Raw genomic sequence first — 27,359 nt, 5'->3', positions numbered from 1 at the left:
TATCCCAGATCGTGTCGGACCAGGTAGTCAATATCACCGCCGCCATGTTGATCTCCAAGTCGACGCTGGCATTACATGCCATATCGTGTTTATGCAGTGTCGTGACAGGTAAGCACTCCTATGTCCCGGGAATAGCCTTGAGCGTCGATACAGCGTCTTGACACAGGATACTTAGGTCTCGCGATACCAAAAGTGGAAACCAAGGATGTCGATGCCCGACTAGCTTTGGTCAACGGGCTTCCGCTTCGCATAATGCCACTCGGCGCCTCCATCACCTTTGGGATAGCGTCCAGCGATGGCAACGGTTACCGCCAAGCCCTGCGCAACAAATTGAAGGCCTTCGGAAACCCAGTGAACATGGTGGGAAGCCATCCGAACGGAACCATGAAGGATAACGAGAACGAGGGCTGGCCGGGCTTCGTCATTGACGAGGTGCATGACAAGTCGAACCAGAATGTACCGATCACCAAGCCCAATCTTGTCCTGATCAACGCAGGCACCAACGATGCCCTCCAGAACCGGGACGTCGCCAACGCGGGAGCGCGAATGACGAGCATGATCAACGACATCTTCGCCCAGTCACCACAAGCAACCGTGGTATTGTCATCGCTTATCCCGAACGCCAATGCCGACGCCCAGAGTCGCGCGCTTCAGATTAACAGCCAGTACAACGATGTTGTCAACACCTTGAGAGGTCAGGGTCGTCAAATCGTCTTCGCCGACATGCAAGGAGCTGCAGGCCCCACGCTTGCCGACATCACGCAGGATGGAACTCATCCTAATGACGCCGGCTACGTCAAGATGGCAAACGTATGGATGGACGCCATCGTCCAAGCTACATTGGCCGGGTTTCTGCGAAAGGCCGAACCCCTGGCAGGTTTCCCGGACGACGGTGGTGCGTGAGGAGTTCTAACCGTCTCTTGCTTGCATACCATCGGCGTTATTGGGATTCATGAGGAGTTATATGTTTTGGCCTTACCACAGTGCGATACCCCGGCTTTCATTTCTTGTAATACATATCAGATTGTATATACCTCTTCGAAGTATATAGTACTGCGATATCTATGTGAAAGATTAATCTGAGCTTTGCCCACAATTTTCTACATGAATTAGCTTTCAACCCCTATTAACATGAATGCTTACCGCTGGTACCTGTTCGCATATGTGGTAACAGTGTACCCCCGCACTCTTGAGTGATTGTCGATGGAGTGAATCCTGGCATGTGTGCTTTATGCGTCTTCGATACTAGCTGTAACGTCAGAGATTGGCTGCAGTATAACAGTCTAGGTCGTATTAAGGGGTTAGGAAATGTATCCTCTACCCTAATAAAACACATCGATACTTTGTTTGAAGGCTGAAATATCTTGACGTCAGACAACTATTCAGGGGTACAGGTGTACACCTATGACAAGTGCAGTACTTGCTGAGCACGTGAATGAAATAGGGACTCATGTCAACCCCTAGCCATCCGTAGAGATTGCCGTGGTTCCAAGAAACTTGATGACAACTAATGCCACCGGTCAGTAGTTGCTATCAGCATGCCCCGCTCGGTGAGGGAGCCTGTTCGAGGCCAGCAGATCCCGAAATGGTGGCTAAAGCCTTTCAAAGGCGGCGGCATGGAGGTAGATGAATGGATACATCGATCGAGATCCGGTGACCTGTTGACCACGAGCACCAAATGTGAGGTAATTGAGAAAAGGCTCGAATCCTGGCAAGGAACATTGGTATATCGGGAGCACCTCGTTCTCGGGTTGGGAGTCAAGCTTCAGCCCCTGGCAATGGTGCCCAACCGTTCGAGGCCATGTTCGAGGCTCCCATCAGCAGCTCTCTCCATGATGCACCGGCGATGAATGTACATGGATGGGCATAGAGCAGCACGTTTTCCATCTGTGCTTAGATGGAGTTTCGGTCGGGTAAGGAGCAACCTCCGCGTTGCTTTTCCTATCCTCAGGCCATTAGCGGAAGCAAGCCATGCGAGAAAAGCGACAAGACACAAGACCAAGAGATGCGGCCGCTCCGACTAGCAAGAGACGGGATGCGAGCAGATGATAGGTGCTCCGGTTCCGCCCTCGCAGTTTCCGATATTATGTGCGCACTTGGTACGCATCGTATCCATTGCACACGAGGAGAAGTCGATCGGCTAAAGCTCCCGTAGTGGTAAAAAGCCAATCAGCATCCCGAAGGAAAGGTTGTCCTTTCGTTGGTCTGGTGAGCCGGTGCACGCCCACCACCGGCATATACGAAGTGCTCGATGACGTCTGTCAGACGGATAGTTGCATGCCTCGAGAATTTCTTTTTTTCCCTTGTATGTTCCCGCGAGGCCACGATGGGACCGGGCGCGCCCGACTGAACGGATCTGATCGCGGCAGGCAAAAGCAGATGCTAAGCGAGCCAGCACGGAGCACATGCTTAATGCGGCGGAAGCCCCCGTCCTCTGCCGTGTCCAGAGAAGAAGCAATCCGCGTCCCTCCCAGGCGGGGCCACCGTTCTCGAGGGCTTGCAAGGCGGAAGAAGCAACCCCAAAGATGAAGGTTTGGTCAGCTCTTGCGCCTCGGCAGCCATCATGTGGGGCGATGATGGACGAAGGAGACTCGTCAAACAATCAAACTCTGATTGCTGTGCCATATGCTTGGTGTGTGTGGCTTTCACTAATTTCGACCTCTGTCAGCTCTCATATTTCTTTTATTAGCACACCACTAGAAAAGAAGCACTTAATTAACTCACTTGCTGTGTAGGTGGCTCAGACAGGGCCTCACTGTTTGTTTGTGGGTTTGGCTTCCTTGGAAAGATCGGGAGGAGGAAAAGGTCCAAGTGAATGAAGCTGATCCAAGTCGGGAATAATCGAGAAAGCGCATTACCGGCTGACGTGAAAAGTATAATTGACCCAAAACCCACTGCGTGTCTCCTTACAGTGGGATGTAGATGCCAATATCGAATGTCACATTGAAAACGATAGAAACCGCCGATCGCGCATAGGACGGAAGGGCTGCATCGTAACCTGTCCAAAGAAAGCGCTGGCAGGTGCTTTGGTTGGTGGTTTAAGGTTCATGCAGAAGATGGAAGTTGCTGATGGTGGGGCTGACGACAAGTCAAATTGTAGCCATGTTATTCGCAGGCTCGGGTAGGCAGACGAGCTCATTCTCTCAGCCCCTGTCGGCGTCGCAGCTTCTGGCAGCAGCTCCCCTTCTGGCTTCCCCCCACCATCTCTCTAGCCTCTTTAGCCTCTCTAGCCTCTCTAGCCTCTCTGGCATCTCTAGCATCTCTCAGCCGCCAAGCGTCCTAGCGCAAACTCAAAATCGACTTGCTATTACCAATTCCGGGACGAATGCTACTCTGGTTAAACGGCCGCTGGCCCCAGAAGCCACAAGCCCAGACACCCAGACACCTAGCGACCGGAAATCTGCAATTGTGCGAAAGACAAAATACCCACAAGGTACCGACATGCACGAGACGACAGGGGTCCGACCTGCCTGAGGTGACATTTACGGGCCACGGCGAGAAGGGCGCGAGCCAGAGGCAACACTTTATTGATTTAGAGTTTCGCGATCTACCATGGCCCTTCCGATGATACAATGAATGAGAGAGAGAAATGGCACATCGCTTCCGCATTGTCGGGCCAGAACCCGACAGTTGTCGGAAGTTTCGAACGTGGCTCTGCCGAAGGGAATCCGCCGGCCCTGCAAAGTCTAAGGGCCACAGAACCCTTCCATGAGCATTCCGCCCCATTGCTACATAGCCTGATGCCACAAAACCACATACCGCCTGTACGTACGTTTGCCGCCATGTTACGTGTTGTGGTCTGATTGATACTTTGGACATGGTTCGGCCTGCTTCCCATCCCTTCTGCCGGCATCTGGCTTCCAAGTACCGTGATAGGCAAGACCCGTGGAGTGGAAGTTCCTCCGGCCACCAACAATCCCTCCGGACGGGTCACTCCGTGCAGACCCACGAGATCAGCACGAGATGCGTCCAACAACGAGAGCCGGCCTTGCCGTCCTGTGCGATATCTTGACTTGCGAGGACATATTTCGGGGTCCAAAGAGGGGCGGGCGGCAATGTATGTACATGATCTCGATAAGGGATATATCCGGGACAGGGTTTGTATCTTTGTTAGGCTCCTGGTGTAAATCCGAGGTCAATATTCTAGTTCATCATTAGCAAACATCTAGAGCATTGCAAGCGCTCCTTCATTTTTTTCTAATATTTCTTTTTAGCTAGCTGAAGCAAACAGTAAGCCTTTGTCTACTGGCGAAACACAACGTAGCACACAGGCCAATGAGTGTTTTCTCAAGTAGGAAAACGGGGTCTTTTGTTTCGGCTGGGGAAAAGCAGGGCAAGGGAAAACCCCCACCACGATGAACTTTGACAGAGCATTTGGTAATCCCGACGTGGGGCCCGATCAACTTCCCAGGGGTCCCAGTAGCCAGGAAATCCTGCTTTTGCTTCCTGCCGCCGCCAAATTAGAGGGAGAAAGAAAAGGTGAAAAAGACGAAAATGGGCAAATGATAAGTGACCTGCCACAATGATGGCATCGTGAAATCGCATCCTTACCATTCTTGCTGGGGCGGCCGTAATAATCGAAGGGGGCGCGCAGTTCTGTTAATATCTATCGGACAGGGGACTTTTGAGACTGCCCCATCTATATCCGAGTGCTGCCAACGTCTTCGCAGGCCGTGGGCCCCCTCCCCCTGGCAGTTGAGCCTCGGCTTCAGCCAGGCGCTGGCAGACCCTAACGGTTTTCAGGCCTGCCTGACCATGTCGTCGACTCCGCTACCTTAATCGTGCGAGCTGACGAATGTCGTAAAATCTGAGTCAAGTGAAGACTCGGGGCACTTGCCAAGGTTTTCCTGCTCTTTCGGTGGTTTATCTTGGGCAGAGACGTCTTTCCGGCGGGTCTGTCAAGGTATGATGTAGTCCATGGGTCCTTCGGTGCCGGGAAAGGCTTACAACAGGCGCTCTCGGGGCTCGCTCGGCCTCGCACCACCACCCCTTTCCGCCATGGTAGGTACCTCATAGTAAGCTGCTGCGGTACTGTGCCGCGCGCTGCAATGGTTGCGGAGGTTAAGGTTTGCTTCTTGCCCACTATCTCCTTGGCCTGGCCCGTCTATTTGTTTCGGCCTGCCCTTGGTGAGAACAAGACTTTGTTATTTGGTCTTACGAAGCAAGGGACCCAACCAGTCTGGCCCGCCTTGAGTTCGTGTCGTCCACTTCGAAAGGGGGCAGCAAGGCAAGGTGCCCCTACGAAGGTTCGGAAATAGGCCGAATTCGTTGTGGTGGACAGCTTGTCTACAAGCAGAATGTGTCAGGAGTCCTTGTCCGCGAGAGTTCCGCGGATGAAGGGAATGGAACGATGGTCTTTTGTGAATCCTGTTAAAGTGTGCCCATAGCCCCGATGCGTCGACATGTTGTCGGAGCTGCCAGATTTGGCCCCCGGAGTTAAGCGCGCGGCTGTAGTCAGCTATTGCCACACGACACGGGCAGAGGAAGGTCGTGTTGAAATCAGCATCCAGTTTGAACGCGCTGATGATCGCTGCGGGACGTCAAACTTTCTCCTCTTGGTCATGCGCCAAAATTGAATGAATGCTGGTGTCCGACCACAGGCCTCCAGCTATCTGACTTTTTCAGCCGTCATGGACTGGCAAAGGTTGTTGGTGTTGGGTACCATCGTCTCCGTTAGAGGCAGCGTTAGTTTCGGCGTGACCATCTGGCGGAAACCGTATTCGCCGGGCCGCTGAAGCATGCGGTTTGCGGAGCATGACATATCCGTCCACAAAGGCAATTCTAACGGCAAAGCTTGCATCATGCGCATGCATACACGACTTTGGCATGATCCTCATCGCATTTACAAAGCAAGGGATGCGGACGAGTGGTACGTACACCATACGCCACTCACTGCCACCCAAACACTCTCTGCGGACAGGACATGGTCACGATGATTTCTCAATAAAGTGTAATAGTCAAATACAAAACAAGGGGTTGCCATTCGTTACTAAAACGGGTATAATTGCTGATCGACAAGTAGTGACAACGCTTTCTATAGATATTGTGGGCATGTCGCTGAAGCCAGATAAACAACACAGATACGAAACAAAAGTAGCACGTCCACATGTATACCCCAGTCTCGCGCCATTCCAACCCTAGAAAAGTGAAAAGCAAAATAGAAACAGGTTCTATGTCAATTTCACCGGGAACTCAAAGCAATACCCAAATAGATTGTCGCAGCAGCGAATTCTTGTCAGGTTGCAAAACCCTGGAAGATTTGACGTCAGGGCGCTGTGAGATACTCGCCCATATCCTGTTGGAAATGTGGGTGGTGACGAATCAGGTCGAGGGCCGTACAATTGGCTTGGCACAATGCCGTCCCTTGGCCGCGAGAAGAAGATACCCGATATCATTTGACTGCAGCCGCGTCCAGAACGGGAATAAACCCATCGCCGGTCCTCAGGATCGACTTCTGTCCAGCCAGCCTTGTGGGCCCCAAGTAGATATTGGTCGCCTTGCCTCCCACGAGAGGCGCCGGGTGGCTGGTGTTGGTCGTATTATGATATGAGGGTGGGAAAAACAAAGGCCATCCATCCCAGCAGAATGGCAGCAACCAAGAGCCAGTCCCGGTTCTGATGATAGAGGCTGATCAATTGACCTGACCAGTGTGCAGCTCGCAGGAACGCCAACGAAAGCAAAACGCCATGAAATCCAGCTCCGGAAAATACAGTGCAACAGTGTAGTCCATGCACGTTGTACACTGTATGCGGGGGGGATGGGGGAAGGCAGTCACGCCCAGCCGAGTTGCCAAAAGGCCTCAGGCACGGCAGGAGACAAAGGTCCGGTCGGTAGATGGGCGCGTTTGACGATTGGCCTCATTTTGCCCACCATAATGCCATCATGTCCGAAAATTGCAATGGGAACCATGAAAGATTTGGCAGTGGGGACAGAAAGGCGGGTCTGCCGCCAAGATAAGGGGTCCCTTGCTTACTCCCTTGCAGAGCGATTATTCCCGGATGCTGCTGAGGTGCGTCCGTCGCCATTGGAGTGGTGGGGTCGCAGAATCCCATTGCGACCGCTATGGGGCCATCACGGGTCGACTCATCGGGGTTTGTTCACCCTTCGGGATTTGACTCTTCAGCTCTGACCCTGGAATCATAAAGCTTCCGATATGGAATGCTGTTGTCCATGATTGTACTTGGTGGTGGGCGACATGTGCAGCGGCTGTTTTTGTGTTTGCTGACTTGTGTAGACATTGATGAGGTCTCATGCTGTTGTTGTTGTTGTAAAATGCCAGGCGTCCGCCCAAAAGGTATTGGACGTATTGCATGTAAGTGGCAGGCGTGCGTGCCGGCATTGCATCGCAGGAATCTACCGGCTTTCTCCACTGTGGACTAAATATCGCCCACCCCCAATGATGCCGAAGAGGCCGACCACCAGAGAAGAGTAAAAACAAGAGGCCGTATCGCCACCCCGTTTACGGTCCGGTGGTGTTGTCCCAGTAGCGCTTCCGTGCCGCCATCGCCGTCTTGTTGCCTGCGAAGCGGTACTGGAAAAAGTTGAACACGGCAAACTCGTCCCGCGACATCACGTACGTGTCGGGCTGAGCCTGCACCTTGTTCCAAATCTGGACCAGCGCATTCTCGAGGATGCTGCTGACGACGGGGTCCTTGGCGCCGTCGGGGCTCTCTCGCGCAATCTCCAGAGCCTGTGCCACCTCGTTGTTCTCCGCCGCCGACGACATCACCGCCGGTGCCGAGTCCTGGTATTGTTGTGAAGACATGTTGATGAGCTGAAAGATGGTGGAGGACTCGGAAGGAGGCGTGGGCATCCGGTAGTTCACGTAATAGTGAGAGTGCGACTCCTGAGGGTTGACGAGCAGCATGGTCATTGGGAAGGCAGGTAGGTGAATATGGTATATAATGTGCGAGGAGGCGAGGCGAATTCTTGGCTTTGATGGGCTCGTAAGCAGCAAACGGTGGTGCCGAACCAGTGTTTGCTTTGCTGCGGAGGCGAAGGCGAATAGTGTATGCGTCCTCTGGTCTGGGGGGGGTTCAAGCAAACAATGTGGCAGCAGGAGTAGAGGTACAGAGAGTACAGAAGACGTTGCTTGTGTGTAACTCTGGAAGAAATAGATCTCGATCAGGAAAGCAATGCTGTTGCTCACCCAGTAGTTGTAAAGTGTGGACTTGGTGCGTGAATCTAGCCGTGATGTGCAAGAGGGATCAGCTCGCCCTTTAATAGCAACTTGTGTGTATACTACATCGGACCTACGAGCTTCGACCTACGACATATGCGAATGTCATCGACTAGACGCGACCAGGGACAGGGGCGGAGCTATGATCCGATTCACACGCGAACTCTCTGACCCTAAACTGGCTGTTACAAGCAGAACAAGTACCTACGGGTTTTTCTTCTTTCTTTCTTTTGCTTCGTTCCACGACACACTATGCGTAGTACGTTGCCCACATATTGATCAGCTTCAAAGTGTGTATTGTGGTCCCTGGTAGGGAACAGCCCCCCATGAAAATGGGCCTGCAAGTCAGTCAAGGTCAAGGGGGAAGGAGGATTAAACTCGCGGAGCTCTTACCTGATTCGTACAGGCAGAAAGTATGTATGCGCTCCCAGCACCCAGCAATTGATGTGTCGGGTGTGTGGTGTGTGCATATGGCATGTAATAGGCCCTAGCAGGTAATGGATGAATGGTAATGAATGCAATGTACCTTTTCCTAGGTACCTCCCTCGTCGCCCGCCGCCCGTCCAGCCCACTTGCCCGTCACTCACCCCACCAGGGGGAACCACCACCACCATGCTATATGTATGTACATACATGCTGATGCTGATGCTGATGCTGCCGTGGTCCATGGAAATCCACCTTTGGCCTATGTAGGAAAGCCCAGCCTTATTACGATGGCTCGAAAAGCAGCCCGATTCCTGCTCTACCGGTGCCTAGTTGTCTCTTCCTTCTTTGGCGCATCACCTACGCTGCATAGTTGGTTAGTCAGTCGGTCGGGTCCTTGAAGTTGCTACTATCCAGGCCAAGCATGCAACCAAGCAAGTCGTGCGTGACCTGAGTAGAGAGGAACGTCATGCAGCCAGACGCATATGACATTTCAAGGACGACGAGCAGCCTGCTGTCAGTCAGTCAGCACACGGGCCCTGACAGCGATACTTCAGATTAGCCACGAGAACTGTCTGTTCGCCAGTGAATTGAGCAGGAACCATCCCTTACACCACGTTTTCTCAGAACTCTTGATTTCTCCCGTCTGAGGTTCTACCAAGCGGCCGAGCAAGAGTCGAAACCGCTCTGGGCCGCGGTGCTTGGCGTCACTGAGCGCCGACGGCCACGATACTGTGCAAAGTACGGAGTAGGTGGCCCTGTGTAAGTAAGAAGAGCTGCCTCCCTGATCGGCGGCGGTCATCCGCCCAGCCAAGCTGAGAGAACAAAAACGCCGCCATGCCCTCTAGCTCGTCCATCCCTGGCTTCTAGAGTGACCGGCGCGGGAACCTTACTTCAGGGGACCATCTTTATTTTAATCCGATCAAGTGCCATCCAGCAGGGAAAAGATGGGTTAGACAATAACAACAACAACCACCACCACCACCACCACCACCACCACACGCCTCGTCCGTCTCTCTTTCGTGGGCAAAGGCCCGCCAACGACGAGACTAGTACGCGCGACGCTATCGGTATTAGCTACTACCTGGAAAGACTAATGCATCGAATAGGATCGTGTTACCGGAGAGAGGAAAAAGAGTTCGGCGCTGAGTTTCGACTAGACAGACAGCCTGCCCACCACGTCATGGTAGTTTCGTCTCGTACGGAAAGTCTTTTCTGACATATTGCTTGCAAAGCAAAGTAGGCCGGCAATTTGAGTGCAAAGGCCCGACGGCAAAGCAAATATGTGTCACGGCTCGGGTCGGGTAGACAAGGCTGGCAGGCTGGTGGGTTGTCAGGTAGGTTGTCTCCTCGTCTCCTCGTCTCCTTTGCAGTACACAGCCCCTACCAGTGAAGCTTAATAAACCCAACCCAAGCATGCTGTACTGCATACCTACATACTTGCCGCCGTCGAAAAGTACATGCATGCATACTGTACTCAATGTAAATGCGTACCTAGATTGGGTGACGGAACTTTGAAAAGACCCCATCCTGGCGTTTACGTCACGTTAGACTGGAACCCGGCACGTTGTGTACATACGGTAGCGAGCACAGCGGCTCGTTGAGTTTCGATGTTCCAAACCCGTGGATACGGTCACCACCTGCGTCGGCTGTGGGTCTAGCCTACATATACAACTACTATTTGGGCACCATTTCTGCTCGTAATTGGCCGCCATTCCAACGAGTCAGTTCAGAGTTCGATTATATGTTAGTCAAACCCGTCCAGAGGCCTTCACCGCCGCCGCGCAAGGCCCTTTTGTTCGACTTGTGGTGCCACGACGAGACAGGCACTGAGTGGGGGTTCATTCTCTCTACTATGTACGTACGACGACTTGAACACCCGAGATCCGGTAGTCGACAGCCTCTAAACGCTTCAAAACAAGGCGCTATCACGTGGCGTGATCTGTTGCATAAGTCAAGTGCGCATACATGTCCAGGGACGACACAACAACATGGCCTCTCCCAACCATACGGTTGGCACAGTCTATATTCAGAAACGGGAGGTCGTGCTCATATGTGGCACGGCGCGGATCAAGTATCTGGATACTAGCAGACCGGTCTGCTACATACAAGCTCTGGAGCGGGATTCCCTTGACGTGGCTTGGGTGTGAATCGATGCGACTTTGCAGCCAAATAAAGAAAAGAAAAGCAAATGTCAAGGGCTGGGGAGCCAACCCGAAAGACACCAGCAACGCCAAGGTTGGCGCGACGGTTCGGGCTCGTTGGTTGCGACGGCGCCGGTTGACAGCGTCTCAGCTTGCTACCTCCCCTCCTCGCCTGCTCAGCCTCCCAGCGTGCCGGCCCCTCGCTCGAAGTATGAAGTCGAGACGGGGGCGGAATAAGGAATTCTGTCAAGACTTAAAAACGGCGTCTCTCAATTGAGACGCCAATTGGTTGGCCTGCCTAAACTGTTTCAAGACAAGATTGCGAGCTATAAGCTTCCACCCAGAGACACGCCCAAAGGTTTGCTCATGACTGACCAGTCAAGATATTATGTTGCCGTATAGTGGCAGGTACTATTCAGGCGCAAGGCACCACCCCCCGTACGGAACTGTGCAGCCGCACATTGGCTTGGCCCGGCCAGAAGGGAAGGAAATGATAGCTGCAAGCAGTCCATCGTCTCCCGGTTACGTACGGCGGCATGCCACTACGTCACGTTAGAGGAGGTGGCATGCAACTTATCCAAGTGTTTAATCTTAAAACGTCCCTTCTCGAATGTCGAAGCCGGACAAGATAAGCGCCCATCAGAGGCTGCCAACACCCAACTTTGAACTACTACTAGCGGGGTTGGAAGCTGACGACTTTGGCTGGCCACTAGATGCGAGGCCATACCTTTCTGAGTTCACTGTCAAAACCTTATTGAAATTGTGGCTTCCACATGGTGGCCGGGCTTGTGAGCGACTACCCGCATATGTATACTTAGTATACCGATGGTTTGTTCGCACGACGGCTCTCTAGTCAAAGGCGGATTTACCAGACGGGGGAAGGGCAGTAAAGGGGTCCTGTAACTGAGCCGGCGTTGCGATAGAAGCGCTAGAAGCCTGCCTAGCCGTGATGGGATTCCTTCTAGCGACTATCGATGACTCGATCATGACCTGAACGCTCCTGGGGTCTACCGTGTTCAAACGGCTGACTTGGGCCGCCTGGATGTTCGTTTTGTCAAATGATACCCCCCAAGCCTTCCCCTCCCAAGAGGGACCGGGAAAACGGGAAGGGGGGTATGCAAGAAAGAAAATGGGATGGCTGCGCGGAATGACTACATGCAGCATGGAGATTCACTGACGATGAACTCTATTTCGTAAGATCCTCTTTCTAGACCCAAATTCCAAGGTCAATAGTGAGTGGAACGATAGGTATTATGGGTAGGTACGTATATCACTAGTCAGACATGGTGATCGTCTTTCTTGGATCTGGCCGTGTGTCTTGAATACACCGCCCTCTGCCACAACTACTGACTACTTCTTTTGCTTATAGAAAGCTGACAGAACAGCAAACCCAAAACATGCAACTCCGTCCCGGCCTGGCCCTCCATGCTCTGACATTGCGAGGGCAGCCACAAGGTTCACGAGGATCCCGGTAGGTGTTTGGCCCGTACGGCCGTTGTTTGGCCAAGAGGTCGACGGGGAAGCAGAACGTGTGGGCTGGCACCAAAGCCCGCAGCAGCCTACTGTAACTAACGGAGTTCTAACGGAGTTGCTATAATCCTGCGACGAGAATTGATGGGAAAAGGGCATTGTGCATGATTCCAGTTAAAGCAAATAGGATATCTTTGTCTCGCTGCTTCGGGAGAGAGATCTGGCAGATCGACACAATGCCGGCAATTAGGTTTCCCCCACATGACCGGATTGAAGCTCCCATGCGATCTGCCCGATGTGGAAACACCTCCGATGGCTGACCCGGCCGTGGTGGAGGAGGAGGAGGAGGGGGATGGTCGCAAACGCCCGCGCGCACATGGCATGGAAGGCCCCCGAGCCTCTTTGTATCTATGCAAATGCGCATTGCCTACATGCAAACACGCAACCGATGGTCAATACGTATGTAGTACTGGTGCAGTAGCAGTAGCAGTAGCCGTGTCGATCAAAGCCGTCCCCTCCGTTCCCCCCTCGACTACCCGAACCACACCACTGTCACTTTCACGTCCAGGATATACGATTCTGTAGCTACTAGTGACAACCCAACATCACATCATCGCGAGAAGACTGGCAATGCGCACCCGGCCGCTTACTGAACCTGAAACAGCCCTGCTCCGAGGAGAGTGGCACAAGAGTTCAATTAACCCGATATTGAACCGCGAATGCAAAAGCCTCCTTCTCTTCGCAAAATCCGCAAATCCGGGAGATATGGGTCGATCGATACAGGCAGCGGGTCGCTGGCAACTGGCTAGACTACATGCACACTGGACCGCCTCTTAGCTCTCAGCCAGTCCCTTTTTCCTGGGAGCCCTGTCTGAGATGCCGTGTTATCCAGAGAGCCACGATAATGCGCTTGGGTTGCGCCGCTAAGAACGAGTCTACGGCATATCATCAATGATAATCGAAAGACCTATGGCCCAACGCCGGTCCAGGTGCTGGCTGCCTTTGTTTTCTTGTTCTTCTGGGGTGCTTCTAGCGTGGGCTCGCGATGGCTGTCTCCATCCAGACAGACGTGCAGCGGGTGTAGGCTAGAGATATAGCCTGTATCAGCTCGGGATCGACGCAAGGGTCATCGTTGCATGCAGCGCGTTGCACTGAATACAGACCAGCAAAGCACGGTCGCCCGCCGGGGTTATACCTCCGACAATATTGTCAGTGCCCCTCTGCGATGAACCACGACGGAGATAATCACGTTAGTTGGTAAAAGTACTGGTTGCATGGCAGGTATTGGAGTGTTGCATTAGTTTACAAGTGTACATAATTGTATCTGCATGAGCAGAATCGTCTAGAGAGCAACCACATCCATCATACTATCATGGAATTCTACGGTCCATGGAGGCACCAAAACTCCAAGACAGAAGAGAGGCAACCTCCGTTCTGATACGTCTTACATTTAAGAGGTCATGTCCAGCAAGATGTCGGGTCTTATTTCTTGGTTTTGCTCGCCCTCTTGCCGATATTCCAGCCCCAAGATCGGAGGACCTTGACAACCTTGGGTGTGACCGCCGCCGTCAGAGGAACTCGGATGAAGATGAAACTCTTGTGAATGGCATAGGCAAGTGCCAGTTGAGTACCAAGGCCTGGATTGAAATACCGGGTTAGCGACAGCCATCCACTCGCGTCAGGTTTGTTGTCGGACTTACTGGCTTCCGCCTTGTTCCGGGCTTCAGCTTCCTCTACACCCCAGGTCGCCATCTCAACCCCTCGCTGATGTCGTCGTTTCCAATGTTTTCTTTCTCAGCATTTTTCATAGCCGTTCGATAATCATGCCACCAGGTCTTCACGTTCTCGGGTATCACTTTTTCGCATTGGACACGACGTAATGCTCCAGAGCGCCTGCGAAGCCGTTAGCATGCACCGCATATGCGCTTGATTGCCTCTGTTTTAATATACCTATTCTGTCCGTTCCGACTATCCGGACGAGCAGGAAGCAGAAAGGGAAGTCAAGGATGCTCATGGCCAAGTATACACCCACGGCAGACCAGCCGTATTCTCTTGATAACTTCTTCAAGCGAGCACTCAAACCCTGTGGCTCATTGGCTTTTGCACCCTTGCCGTTTGTTCCTTTGGGCGCGGTCTTGGCGTCGCGAAGCCGCGAAGTGCGGTGAAAGTCGCGGCGCGGCGCTCGCCATATGGCTTGATTGGGTCGGAAAGTGTAGCTTGGCAATTTCTGTCGTACGGAAGATAGGTTCGTCCTAGATGCCTGTATCGTCGACTGTGTTGCTTGACCGAAGTTTCGTGCCCATATTGCCCTTCCCGATGTTTGCGCCGCATCACGCAAAGCCGGCCTCCCCGTAGGACGGAGGAGGGTCATATAATGACGTAGCGTAGTTCGCAGCATGGTGTGCAGTTTGTGGGAGTTGAACGGGCGATCCCTTTGATACACTTGTCAGGCACAGAGCCCGTGGCGGTGGCCCTCAGCAGCGAGGTTTTCCGAGTAATCAATCAAATGCACTAATATTCCACACACCGGAGCTTCCGGCTGATGTTTGGTTTCCAATAATGTCCAGCTTAGAGGTACAATTGGCACGTCGTTGTATCGCAAGAACCGGGATTATGGGGCGGCAATCAAGGCGAGAGACAGCTGTCTTGGTGGTGGTGATTACGGGCTTTCGTCATGGTGAGCTTGTCGATGACACTCCAAAATACCATTTGAGGGCGGCGAAAAGCTAAAGCAAAAATTCGGGCATACGATGGGAATCGAAGCGTTAAGTGGAGCTCTGCGTGAGTGATGTGACAATCGCAAGGCTAATCGGCCAGGTGGAATGGTAGGACTGACTGCTTTGCACCGAGTGGCTCAGGCATGCCAGCTGCTGCCAGCCCTCTCAACAGCGCCTCGTAACTAGACACGGCAAATTGGCCTACACCCTCGCCCTCGCCCTCGTTCAACAGTCTTTCCTGCTTGGAATGAGAAACAACCATCGGTTCTCCAATTGATCTCACCCCTATCCTATGGTCGTATGGCTAATAAAGCCACCACCTGTGGTACAACTCGATCGATCTCTGCCACGCAGCGGATGCAGACGGCCTGATTCACATTCCACATGTCGGACATCGTCATTGAATCATGAGATTTCCGTCGGCTAGGCCCCGACAGCCTTCACCACGTGGTCCACCTTCCTTGTTGCCCTATTGGGAACTTGCTGCTGCGCACACTTCCCTGAGTCGAACCAGGGTCCTTGCTGTCGGTCAGAAGAACGAGGTTCTAGCGTCCTTCTAGAAGCCTTGACTCATATCGTCCAATTATGGGGGCCTTCAGGCGAATGCTGCCGCGAGTCATGGCCCAAGGTACGTCTGTACTCTATCGAGTGCTGGTTACGAAACGGCTCCGATCAAGTACACTGCTGTTATGGACAGCTGGTCGGGAAGGGAGACTACCGTACTGCATAATTGTAAAAGGCACTGGTCGATCGATGTTCAACCTGGTCGCACTCACCTCCGGAGCCACTTTGTGCAGTACAGAAGCATTGTCACTATACAGATATCGCAGTCAGGCGGCTCACCCAGTCCAGCACTACAACAACACACACTGTACCTGCAGCGCATTTTGCTGATGTCGAATGTGACCCTGTGGTAATCATGGCAGCAGCGAGTACAGTCGTCGAATGTAACGGGCCGCTAGGAGATCTGGTAACGGATGCATGACGGGATCTCGTCATTGCAGGCGGGTCAGGAAGATGCACAAGGGCGGCATCAAGGTTCAAACCTATAGGGACTAGAAATATTCTAGAAACGTTCCCCAATGGGTTTACCCTGCACTGTCCAGGCGAGCCAACTTCTACCAGCATATCCCGCCTACTTGTTTGCTACTTCGCCCTGGGCCACAGAAGTATCCTTTCTCACGAAATATCCAGAATGCAGCCCATTCTACAAGGTTTGGTCCGTGTGGGTTCGATGCTGGAAAAGTTGAGCATCAGGAATCAGGACGACGGAGGTTCCGGCTGCGCGTGACCCTGGTATGACATCGGGCTTGGCCCAGAAATCTCATCTGGATAACTGACTTTAAGGTTAAGTTGGATCTGCTACGCTACGATGAACATCAATATGCCCAGAACACTTATCCTTGGTAGGTGGGATGAACGGCTACGACCAACGCACATTTGAAAGTCGTATGATCTTAGCTCGGGGCATGCCAGGTTTGAAGGGGCGTATTTCCTGGTTTGTTTCGTTTAATATCTATGAAGGCAAAGCCAGCCTGTAGGTAACTAACTCACAATTTGCTGGCCATCCACCTGACAGAGTGTGAACTGAAGAAAAACAAGAAATTGATGCCAGTGTCGTCGGCTTTGGGTTCTCTCTTCTCCTAAAACCTATCGCCGAAACGCTGGATCATGTGTCATGCGAACTTACCTCAAACTCTGTACTACAGTGCGGGCTTGTTTCGATACCAAGTGTGGCTCCCAACCAGCTTGAACCTCTTGTTCAACACCAAGCAAGAAAAGACCTAGATTTCTTCTTTTGTGTCTCCGGGGTATTATTATCTTGAACATGGCATGTATCAGGGAACCCATGGTCGACAGGCTTATCCATGTGCGTATCAGCCAGCCAAGCCCTGGCCCGTTTCTTACCGGGATATCCCCGATATCGCTCTCCGCTTCTCGCCCTTCATTGTTTCCATCGGATCCGGGGCTTCTGTCGGATGCGGGCTGGGCAGCATTTGTGTCGTCGGATAAAGTAAGAAGTGCTATGGGTTTGACATTTTGTGTTTCATGGATAATCATTCAGCCTACTACATCATACTCTGTAGTATTTTCGGGTATCTCGGTTTGCTACCATCATGGAACGGAACGCCAAAGTAAGAAAGATAAAGAAGAAACTCTAAATGGCTATTCTCCAGTTGTCTGCATCATGCCTCAAATACCTACATACTTGACTTCTTGAGTGGGATGTTCGCACAACTCTAAGGAAGATCTGCGCTGGCTGAGACGGCAAGTCACGTCCCCAAGCATACAACTTCGTGTCATGGCAAAGCACGAGTTCTTCTTGGGCCAAGTAAAGCCTCACCCTTGATGACATTGAGTAATAGTTAGGTAACATTTCTTGGTATAATATAATGATACTTTCTTCCAAGAACCTCACGGATGGCGAGAGATTGGATTTCCGCTTGTAAAAGGGTTACACTCATGGCCATGCTGTAGGGTTCGAAACGTGCCCCGAATCTAAAGACCGCGATTCTTCGTCGAGACTATCTACGTGATCAACATCTATGGTGACACTCCAATTCATGGCCCAAAACACGCTGTCGCCTGGGCGAATATGGCGTCAAAGCGCAAGAGTCTGTCGTCTTTGGTCAAAGTGACATACATTATTCTCAACATACAGCACAGCTGTTTCCTGACGGGAGGTAGTGAATTGCTCTGCCGACACATGATGTTGCTGCAGCCAGCTGACTTGCACATCCCTTATCACGTACCTACACGGTTCTCTTGGGAGCTGCCCAGCTCGGTAGCGTCTCTGCCACCTGGGCCGTCCAGTTCGGATCCGCCTTCCAGAGCTGGCACTGCTTCTGCACGCCATCGACCAGCTGCGTGGCGTCGGGCCGGTCCTTCGGCTCCCGTGCGCCCGCCCAGCCGACGACGCGGGCCAGGTAGTCCGAGTAGACGCCACGGGCGCTGATGTCGAGCCGGGCGGGGCGCGCCGTGCGCCCGAGCGCCGCGGCGCTGCGCAGCGGCAGGCAGCGCGGGTCGATATGCGGGAAGGCCGCCCGCTCGCACAGGCAGTACATGAGCAGCGCGACGGCGAAGACGTCGGACCGCCCCGTGTGCGGGCTACTCTGCTGGGTTTGCGCCTGGCCCGCCGATGGGTACGGGTGGAAGCACAGCTCCGGCGCGTGGTACTCGGGCGTGCCCGCGGCGGCGCAAGGGCCCAAGTTGCTCGACCCCTTCGAGGCGATGTCGTCGTAGCAGGCTATGCCAAAGTCGGAGAGAAGAACATAGGGCGGTTTCGTGGAGTTGGGGGTGTCGCGGGAGCGCAGGAAGATATCTGTCTCCGGTGGTCAACTAATGGGGGATTCTGCGTGGCCCTTTTTCGGATTTAGGGGAAGTATCTTGCTCTCTCATGGAGTTCGGTTGAAGTCTTCGATAATCCACTTACTAGGAAATTGATCTTAGTTGAATTCGGTCCACGATCTGTAGTGACACTCCATGATGGTAAAGCCAAAAATCATCAAGAGGGAGAGTACATAATTACCTGTCGGGTTTGATATCACGGTGTATGATGGGTTTCCATGTGCGGGTATCGTTCTTCTGCAGCTCCACGGAAATGAAGCTTTTTCCTGTCTTGAGGAAGTTCAGGGCGTCCGCCAAACCTAGAAACGCATGCCAGATAAAGCTCTCTGGGATGTATAGATTCCGAGGCGTCTTCTTTTCTGCCATATAGAGCTTAATCATGTCTCTTAGGGAGCCTCGGTCACAGTATTCCAAGTAGGCGGCAGCCTCGTAGGGAGGTTTCATATTGACGTAAGCGGCGACATAATGAACAATGCTGGAATGCATCAGTCTCTGAGGCACCAATGGTCAGCGATAGCCCAGCGTGTATCTGTTTACATTTAAATCCAGGGAATCAATTTGTATAGATTCGTACTTGCCCTCATGTAGCCGATTTCGTCGCGAAAGAATTTGATCAGGGTATCGTTGGTGCTGCGATAGCATTTCTGGACATACACCTGTCCGGTCTTCTTTGCTCGCACGATGTGAACGCCCGCATTCATCGCTCCCATATTTCCTGTGCCGTCATCGATAGTCTTGATTCTCTCATAGAGATGGTCCAGGGGATTGTTAGATATGGGCAATCGTTCAAGCTTTCCCATGCCACTCTTTCGGACGGCCACGGAATCCGGCGGCTTCGACGATTTGCCCGACATTTTTTTGATGCTCCTAGTCTGCTCGTTTCTTAGATGCTTCGACCTCAAACCTGGTTTAGTATCAGCACTCTCGAATCTTGTGAGTCGTTCTTCGCATCATAACATGTTAGCAATCACGGCCTGGTTTGTAGTAAGTAACAGGACTGGCGCTACCATCGAAGGCCCCTTTGCCCCTTACCGTATCTTTTGGTTTTTTTTCTTTTGGAACTGTCTGTACCTGGAAATTTGCGCCCAACAAATAGCTGATTGAGTAGCAAGAATACTGGATCTTGCTCGGAAAATTGGTTTCCCAGTTATTTTCTCGATTGTCAAGCGTCTATGGCTCACATCGGCGAGCTGTGGTCTGTCACTTGACTTACACTGACACGAGATGCTACTGCCATACGCCAGTTCACTCGAGCAGCACTTCTCGAAAGAACACTGTGAATTCGCCGGAAGAGGCAGCTGGCCAACCCAATGGACATGATATCGGCTACAAGTGCGTTGGTACTTAGTTATCTCCGCTTGCCAGTTGATCTGCATTCCCTACGGCTCGCTACTCATTGACCATGCTGGAGGGTATAGGGTATCTAAGTCTTTACTCCAGTCCGTATCTAATCCATCTTCTCCTCATTTCTTCGACACACTTAGCTTAATCTGCTTGCAGTCGTTCCATATCAAGGCTGTTGCGATATGGCCGTAGATCCTCACCGCTTTACAGTTGCAATGGTCGTTTTGATGGTAGTTCTCGGATAGGAAAGAACCATACAGGATCACAAGAGGGCCTCATTGTCCGCTGTCTCCAAGAAGCAACCTGCTTATACTGTGACAATACCTATTTTTGCAGTTGTCAACAATGGTGATGGGTGTAAATGATACGAGGAAGTCGCCAGGTGCACGGACCATATGCCACGAGCTTGAATAACCCCTGTCTGCCACCTGGCAGCTTTATCGGGTCAGTACTCGGTGCTCTGGACAGTTACCACCTCCTAAAGTACGTATCTGGCCTTGAAGCTTGGATCAATAATCGAATCCATCACGACATTTGGTACATCTCAGCACGACAACAGGAAAAATCGCAAGGCTTCATACGTCCCAGTTACACATCCCTCAATATGGATCCTTTCGGCGCAGAGGGTGAACTCATCAACATCCACAACCACTTCCACCAGGGCCAGTACCAGGAAGTCGTCGATTTCGATACCTCAGCCTTGTCCTCCGAAAACGCCCTTCCTGCCCGAGTCCTTGCCCTCCGCGCCCGCATCGCCTTGGGCCAAGCCGACGATGTGATCGTAGACGTGCAAGGAGAGTCGGAGCCCGAGCTGGCTGCCGTCGGCGCTCTGGCGCAGCACAGCCTGGGGAAGACGGACGCGGCGGTCAAGGCGATTGAGGAGCTCGCCAGCTCGTCCAGCGACAATGCGACAGTCCAGACCATTGGAGGCATAGTTCTACAGTCCGCTGGTAAGAGCGAAGAGGCGCTGGCGCTGCTGTCGCAACACTCCGGCAACCGTGGGTCTACCTGTCAATCTACAATTGGGTCCGCAAGGCAAGGAAGCTAACTTAATGGACAGTCGAGGCCGTCGCTCTTATTACACAAATCCATCTGCTCCAAAATCGAACAGACCTGGCCCTGAAGGAGGTCAAGGCTGCGCGGAGTTGGGCCCAAGATAGTTTGCTGGTGAACTTGGCGGAGTCTTGGGTCGGCGTCAGAATGGTACGTTCTCTCAGCTTGATTGTATGCTTATGACAGCAGTAACTAATTGTAGTTCTTCTTTGTTTAGGGCGGCGAGCGATACCAACAAGCATTCTACGTATTCGAGGAACTGGCGCAAGCCCCTTCCACATCATCTATTGTCACCTTAGTTTCGCAGTCGGTCTGTGAGCTTCACCTGGGTCGAGTTGAGGAAGCACAGGCTGCCTTGGAGCAGGCCGTGCAGAAGGATCCTAAGTACACCGAAGCTATTGCCAACCTTCTCGTCCTCAATATCGTAACTGGGAAGAGCCCTTCAGAACTTACAGCGTGAGTGATCCTGCCAAGCTTTCTTTTGGTCATGACACTAACAAAACAAACAGATCTCTGCAGAGCGCCGACCCCTCGCACCCGTTCCTCGCTGACTTGGCAGAGAAGGATGCATTGTTTGACAAGGCCGCATCGAAGTTCAGCGCAAAAGTTTCTGCTTAGGGGCACTTGAAACACGCTTTCGGGGCTATGAGGGGTTAGGAGGGAGAAGAAAAGTAAAGTCTGCCACTGAACAGCGACCTCACAACGGGGTAGAAATAGACATCAATATGATAATGAGACAATATGATATGTGTGATGCGTGGCTAACAGCAAAAAGAGCCTCGCCCATAGCGCACGCTGGGGGCGGATTCCTGAGTAGTTTATGTGATCAACATATCTTTTCTTTTGAAGAGTTACCATGCTCACTGGTTCTGTGCACGACGGCCGTTTTCAGTTGTTGCTCATGGTAATTGTCAGACGCTGATATGATCTGTCGAGTAGCTGCAGGGGTATTTCATTAGGGTCTTTAATGTGCAATAAGTAGGAGACAAACGTCATCTGCATCTTGGCGAGATAAACTGACAGATTTCGTGAGACTAGAGTAAATGTCCTGAATCAGAAGGAGTCCCTGGGGATGCGCAATGACGATGTGACTGCAGGTCTGGCGCTAATGAGGTTTTCTCCTAGGTGGCTAAGGAAGGATCAAGTGCAGGAAATGGTACGATAAACTCAATGACTGGACTGCACATATGCAGCGACGAGGGGGCTGGTTGATTACCTAGGGCTTCGGAGTAGGGCAGCCCGACAACATGATCACGATCTCATTATCAAACAGCAGCAGGCACAGCATCCATCTGGCGTCATTTCTTACATAGAAATGGAACAGACCCGTCGTTGGATGTTTGTGAAATGCGGTTACAATTACAATATATTTATTAGATGAAGAGGTACCACCCATAACGATATGATATCAAGTCATCAATCGTGGCAGTCAAGCAGAAAAGGGGAAGGGGTAGTAGGTAGGCAGTATATGTAGGGGCTAGGGGCTGGGGGCTACGGGCTAGGTATACTGCTAGGTAGGCTGGTAGGCTACCAAGCTATTTCACATTATTGCCAAGACTATCCCCATGTGCCCCTCATTTTCACAAGACACGCACACACGTGTGCCCCTCACCGCCCACCGTTATCCCGCATACAGAGGGTCGAGACAAACGAGGGGTGCTGCTGCATGGAGAAAAGGAGCCATTGCCATCCATGGCTGCTGCATTGCGGAGCCCTGACCTGGACCAGACAATAGTTTGCTATGCCGTAGCAGCTTGAAGGATGCGAATATGAATCTTCTCTTCTAGTCAAGTCATGACATCATTCCCTTCTCCGGACTTGTCGGAAACGCTCCTCAAGCGTCGTCGCCTCGCAGCCTACCAACTAGCACATGCGCCTCGAGTGAACCTACACGACCATACTGTGGCTTCGACAGAGAGCATGCAAGGGAGGCCAATCACACAACGAACAGTTATTCCGCACGCTACCGGGGGTTTGCAACCAATCCGGAAGCACTAGGCTATCACAAGCGATATGTTCCGATTTGTGTCGGCAACCGCGATATCCAGGCACACCTCTGCCTTTGCCGATAAGGACTTCTCGATGTATCAAATTCGCATAGTGGATGAGGATCGTGATTGAGTACCACCAGAGTGCTGATCGCTGGTTCTAAACGAATCTAGGCACCTGCAAACCGCCCCTGGACGATGAATGAAACTTCAACTTTGGTCTGGATCCCGGGGCTCCATTGGCGAAGGCATGGGGAACCAGCGGGCTGCGGGCATCAACCCGCTGGCTGGCTGGCGGATGCCAGTTAAGTCATAGCACCGGCCGGACCCAGGTCGGTATGCCATCAGCCATTCGCTGACCACATCGGTAGTGGACTGGGGCTAGGTTATCTTTGCAAGCCGTCAGGTGGATACGCTTTCCACCAGATGTGGGATTGGGTCATTCTAGACGAGAGCATGCATGCGGATACGCTGTCGGCAGGTCGCCCACAAGTCGCCCACTGCTGTTCCTACCTATTAGCCAGCTGCCCATCTCCATGCTTCGCCGTTGAGTTCATCGAGTGCTCCGCGTTACGAGGTTCTGGCAAACATCGTAGCATGCATCCCTGCGAGTGCCACATGCAGGATTACGCTCGGAGGCTCTCTTTGCACGCGCTACCCGAAGCGACGATGGTCCACAACCTTACCTCGTCTTCGTCATTGTGAAAAGCTTTGCATGCACTGCTTCTATACTGGCAGTACGCCTTGGTATGAATCCGCCAAAGCCCATGTCGTGGAAGGCACTTGGTCCCTTATATAAGCCTCCCTTCCATCCCTTTTCCTTGTCGAACTTTTCTCACGACCAGAGTATCGTTTAGTCGCCTCTTACACTGAGTTAGCAAGAAACACTGTGGCTTGATTTGCTTAGTCTCAAAGACACCTTCTCGTGCCAAAGCTTAGACACTGTTCACCGTCAACTTCCATATCCAGAATGCCTGCTGCTATCACTCCCCGGCTGTGCCTATGGCCAAATCAATGGCCCTGCCCCATATTAGCAGGCCGGACCAAAAGAGAAAAATCATCTGCTTTTCAGGTACGTTGAACGCCAGCCCTCTAGGACTGCCTAGCTCTGGTATTTGCTGGAAAATGCTGCCTCTAGCCATACCATCCCGACCTAGGAACCCCTGATGCTAACACGACCCAAGACTTTGACGGAACAATCTTCATGCAAGATACTGGCCACATCCTGTTTGATGCCCATGGTTGCGGTTCGAAACGACGAGAAATCCTCGATGAACAAATCAAGACAGGAGAGCGATCTTTCCGAGATGTATCTGAGGAGATGTGGGGTTCATTGAAGGTGCCCTTCGATGATGGTTTTGAGGTTATGGAGCAGACCCTGGAGATCGATCGTGATTTCCAAAGCTTCCATAACTGGTGCCTAGCCAACGATGTCCCTTTCAATGTCATCTCTGCCGGTTTGAAGCCCATCCTCCGAAAGGTGCTCGACACCTTCCTGGGCGAGGAGGCATCTGCTCGTATCGAAATTGTCGCCAACGACGCCGAAATCAAGGACGACGGGTCTGAGTGGAAACCCATCTGGAGACACGACACCGAGCTTGGACATGATAAGGCCCTGTCCATCGCCGAGGCTCGTAGCGAGGCCGAGCTGACGTGCGAGAACGGTACTGTCCCGCTCATCGTCTTCATTGGCGACGGTGTCTCGGACCTCCCCGCCGCCCGAGAGGCTGACGTCCTCTTCGCCCGCCGCGGGCTGCGGCTCGAAGAATACTGCATCGAGAACCAGATCAAGTACTATCCCTTCGACTCCTTCGCCGACATCCAAAAGCGGCTCGAACAGATCCAGAAGGAGGACGCCGAGAAAACGGCCGGCAAGGGTCTGCCTGCCATCTTCAACCCGCGCGCCAACCTGTGGCGTCGCGTCTCCAGTCAGCAGGCCGTCCCGAGGTTCGCTATCATGTCGCCCAGCAAGGAAGAGAAGATGTTCCTGTGGCCTGAGGCCTTCTCGGAGCTCAAGACACCGCAGTTCGAGGTCAATGAGATCTCTGCCAGTATTGTTCCTCCTGCACAGGCTTAATCGACGGCGCCATTTACGACTTGACGTTTTGAAATTCATGCGGGTTCGGAGTTTATTGTATTTGGCTAGAAGTATAAGGGGTTTCTCATCATATCTGGCGTGGCGTTTGGAGAAGAATGATAGGAAGACTTAAAACGTACAACCAAACGATGAAGTATCTTATGAGGCGTCATATGTTGGATACATTGAAATTGAACCGACATTAGACAGCCCCTCTGCTATTTGTGTTTCAAAATGTGTGAAACGATTGCAATTTTACGTGCGCTTTGTGCACTTGATTGCCTTTAACAGGTCCTTCTCCAAACAAGTGATGGCTGCAAGGTCCGGTTACACGGCTTCGTTGGCAACATTTCGACTACGGCTAGTCGGCTCGACTTACCCAATGACGAAAGCATGACCTATTTGGCAATAGCCCGTCATTGCCTAGATCAAGCAAAGCGGTCGAAGATACGGCATCATTCGCGCCATACGCCTGATTGTCAACACCATGCCGGCTAGATGGAGAGAAACCGGCACGTCGAATCCGTTCCCCTGAGTACACTTGATTACTCGTATGCACTTTGGCATGAAGCTTCTAAGCCAGTGAACGCCGCTGGTAATTTCGCCGAAGAGCAAATTTTTGATCAATGATAACCACTTTCAATGAAGAGGTCAGCGTGAGGGCTCTTTTGCGAAATACGGCAGGACGAAGAGATTGCTGTTGCTGCCCCTGCGACGTTTTCCCTATCATAATGAATTATCCCGAATTATCGCTCCCAGACCTCCTAGCTTTTCGCCATCGGTCCACGGAAGGACTATGCCAGGAACCGCTTCAGCCGCTCGCTTCCGCTTAGTCGAGTTGCAGCAGAGGGTGGTGCGTGGTTGCGAAAAAGAAATCTTGGCATGCAGAAGTCGTGAGCATGCCCAGCATTGACAAAGATGGAGCCGCGTCGCTTGGTTTTTCTCCCTCTTCACATGTACGTGTAGACCTGCAATACGCGGGGGCGGAGGCTATCCGGAGACAACGGGCAGAGAAGTGTAACACAACCGAACGCTTGAGAGACGATATGCACATTGACGTCCTGGCATCCATACCTCTTGCTCCCCTCCCCTATGTGGCTTACGTGTCGGTAGGTGGGCTTCGCAAATTGTTAGCCATACAATGGCCGTTTTTTATATATCGCACACACAGCACAGCCTGCCCTGCCTCGACACCCCCCGGGGAAGCAGCAACTAACAAGCTGGGGAAGGACTAATGATAGCGGCACACGTCCAAATATCCAAGTAAATGGCAGAGCCGAGTACGCGTCAAGGTTTCCAGCTCGCTTCGTTGCGAGTCATTTGATACGAGTGACGCGCTTGCGGAGCATCGCGAAGCTGTCAGTCCGAGGCCGAAGGTGCCGGCCAATCTCATGTCCCTCTCACCACGCATTGTTTTGCTTACGTATGTGGCCGCAGCCACGTCGTCTCTCAGCCCATATATTTGCTGAGTTCGTTGGAAAAGAAACCAATGCTACTAACACGAAATAAAATCGAATAAGATTCAATCCTCCTCTCACTCTGGCCTGATACGGCCGAAGGCGCCGTTAATGGCTGCGAGATAATAGTAGGCGGATACACCCTAACAAAGGCTGCTGCTAGCGAGTATACTTACATGGTGAAAGGCCCATGGCCACACAGTGCATTGCGGCAATGCAAATCGATCGACCGCAGGGGAAAGGACAGACGCGCATCTCTCCTCCATCCACTAAACAATCACGACACCCGCCCATCCTTACTCTTTCTGAGGCTCAGCTCAGTTCCTGCCCTTACCAACATGCGTGATATGATGTACATGTAGCATAGCTGCGTTGTGGTGTTCTGGTTCTTGCGAGGCATTTGGGACATTTGGGACTTTGCAGACTCGCGATTCAGGTGTACCACCAACTGTACGAGCACACCCACCCGCATCCAAGCCTGGCCCTCGACTGGAAAGGTCAACGATCTTCATGTATGATACAGCATGGGAAAATGCCGATTTCTAAACTTAGCGCGCCATCGCGATCAGAACATGGACATCAGCCCTGGCATGGCCCGGTAAATCGGCTCGAGCCACAGTGTACCCCGCCGATGCATTACTATGCGCTTGCCCTGCCCAGTCAGTACTGCAGCCAGTACCTGCCAGCCTGATCCTTGACCGCATCATCTCCTGCAACGTCAGACACGAGAGACACAGCTTGAATTGTCTTGAACGCCGTTGACGGGCCGTATATGTAGCCACCAGCAGAAGGTGTGTCGTTCTGCGAGGGCTGTTGACCTTCCCCTCCCCCTGCTTGCCTGTTCTTCTTCTTATTGACTACTCCTTTTCTTACCAATCAATATTGGGACTTTTCAATTTGCCCTTCCCTTCTTCAACCCTGCTCTCCTGCCGAGGTTCCCTGCTTTCCCCCTGGGAAAAGTGGCACGTACAAAGTGTCCAGTTCCATTTCCAGCTGTTGACATCATCCCGGGAGGCGCTTGGACGCTGGTTTGGTTGGTGGCTTTCAGGTCTCGCTTCAGCTGCAACTGATCCAAGCTCGAGCTTCAGTTGGTCCAATCTTTGTTTCGTTTTAGTGACTTGGTCTGTTACAGCAATAGTTTAGGGGGCTGCAGCAGGCT

At 52.4% G+C, this 27,359-nt stretch overlaps 6 protein-coding genes across 6 annotated transcripts; 3 read left to right on the top strand and 3 right to left on the bottom strand.

Moving 5' to 3' along the window:
- Positions 1-252: 252 nt before the first annotated feature.
- On the top strand, positions 253-903 carry PG998_013744 (GDSL-like Lipase/Acylhydrolase; the record flags this gene model as incomplete). The annotated part of the gene is made up of 1 exon (XM_066880560.1): positions 253-903. One exon carries the CDS (start codon positions 253-255, stop codon positions 901-903), a length of 651 nt encoding a protein of 216 aa, XP_066724699.1.
- Positions 904-7,459: 6,556 nt separating this feature from the next.
- Positions 7,460-7,873, bottom strand: PG998_013743 (uncharacterized protein; the record flags this gene model as incomplete). Its single annotated transcript, XM_066880559.1, has 1 exon — positions 7,460-7,873. The coding sequence occupies one exon, from the start codon at positions 7,871-7,873 to the stop codon at positions 7,460-7,462; it is 414 nt and encodes a 137-aa protein (XP_066724698.1).
- Positions 7,874-13,698: 5,825 nt separating this feature from the next.
- PG998_013742 (uncharacterized protein) lies at positions 13,699-14,614 on the bottom strand (the record flags this gene model as incomplete). Its single annotated transcript, XM_066880558.1, has 3 exons — positions 13,699-14,005; positions 14,073-14,109; positions 14,167-14,614. The coding sequence occupies 3 exons, from the start codon at positions 14,612-14,614 to the stop codon at positions 13,699-13,701; spliced, it is 792 nt and encodes a 263-aa protein (XP_066724697.1).
- A 3,072-nt stretch (positions 14,615-17,686) lies between these two features.
- Positions 17,687-19,135, bottom strand: PG998_013741 (uncharacterized protein; the record flags this gene model as incomplete). The annotated part of the gene is made up of 3 exons (XM_066880557.1): positions 17,687-18,255; positions 18,482-18,756; positions 18,936-19,135. The coding sequence occupies 3 exons, from the start codon at positions 19,133-19,135 to the stop codon at positions 17,687-17,689; spliced, it is 1,044 nt and encodes a 347-aa protein (XP_066724696.1).
- A 1,094-nt stretch (positions 19,136-20,229) lies between these two features.
- Positions 20,230-21,296, top strand: PG998_013740 (coatomer epsilon subunit; the record flags this gene model as incomplete). The annotated part of the gene is made up of 4 exons (XM_066880556.1): positions 20,230-20,623; positions 20,686-20,828; positions 20,896-21,134; positions 21,188-21,296. 4 exons carry the CDS (start codon positions 20,230-20,232, stop codon positions 21,294-21,296), a joined length of 885 nt encoding a protein of 294 aa, XP_066724695.1.
- Positions 21,297-23,870: 2,574 nt separating this feature from the next.
- PG998_013739 (2-3-diketo-5-methylthio-1-phosphopentane phosphatase) lies at positions 23,871-24,743 on the top strand (the record flags this gene model as incomplete). The annotated part of the gene is made up of 1 exon (XM_066880555.1): positions 23,871-24,743. The coding sequence occupies one exon, from the start codon at positions 23,871-23,873 to the stop codon at positions 24,741-24,743; it is 873 nt and encodes a 290-aa protein (XP_066724694.1).
- Between the last annotated feature and the right edge of the window lie 2,616 nt (positions 24,744-27,359).

This window comes from Apiospora kogelbergensis (assembly GCF_038363985.1).
Source record: "Apiospora kogelbergensis strain CBS 113332 chromosome Unknown utg000009l_segment0_segment0, whole genome shotgun sequence".
Taxonomy (NCBI): domain Eukaryota; kingdom Fungi; phylum Ascomycota; class Sordariomycetes; order Amphisphaeriales; family Apiosporaceae; genus Apiospora; species Apiospora kogelbergensis.
Note: the sequence above shows the minus strand (reverse complement) of the source record. Positions and strands in the feature narration are given on the sequence as shown.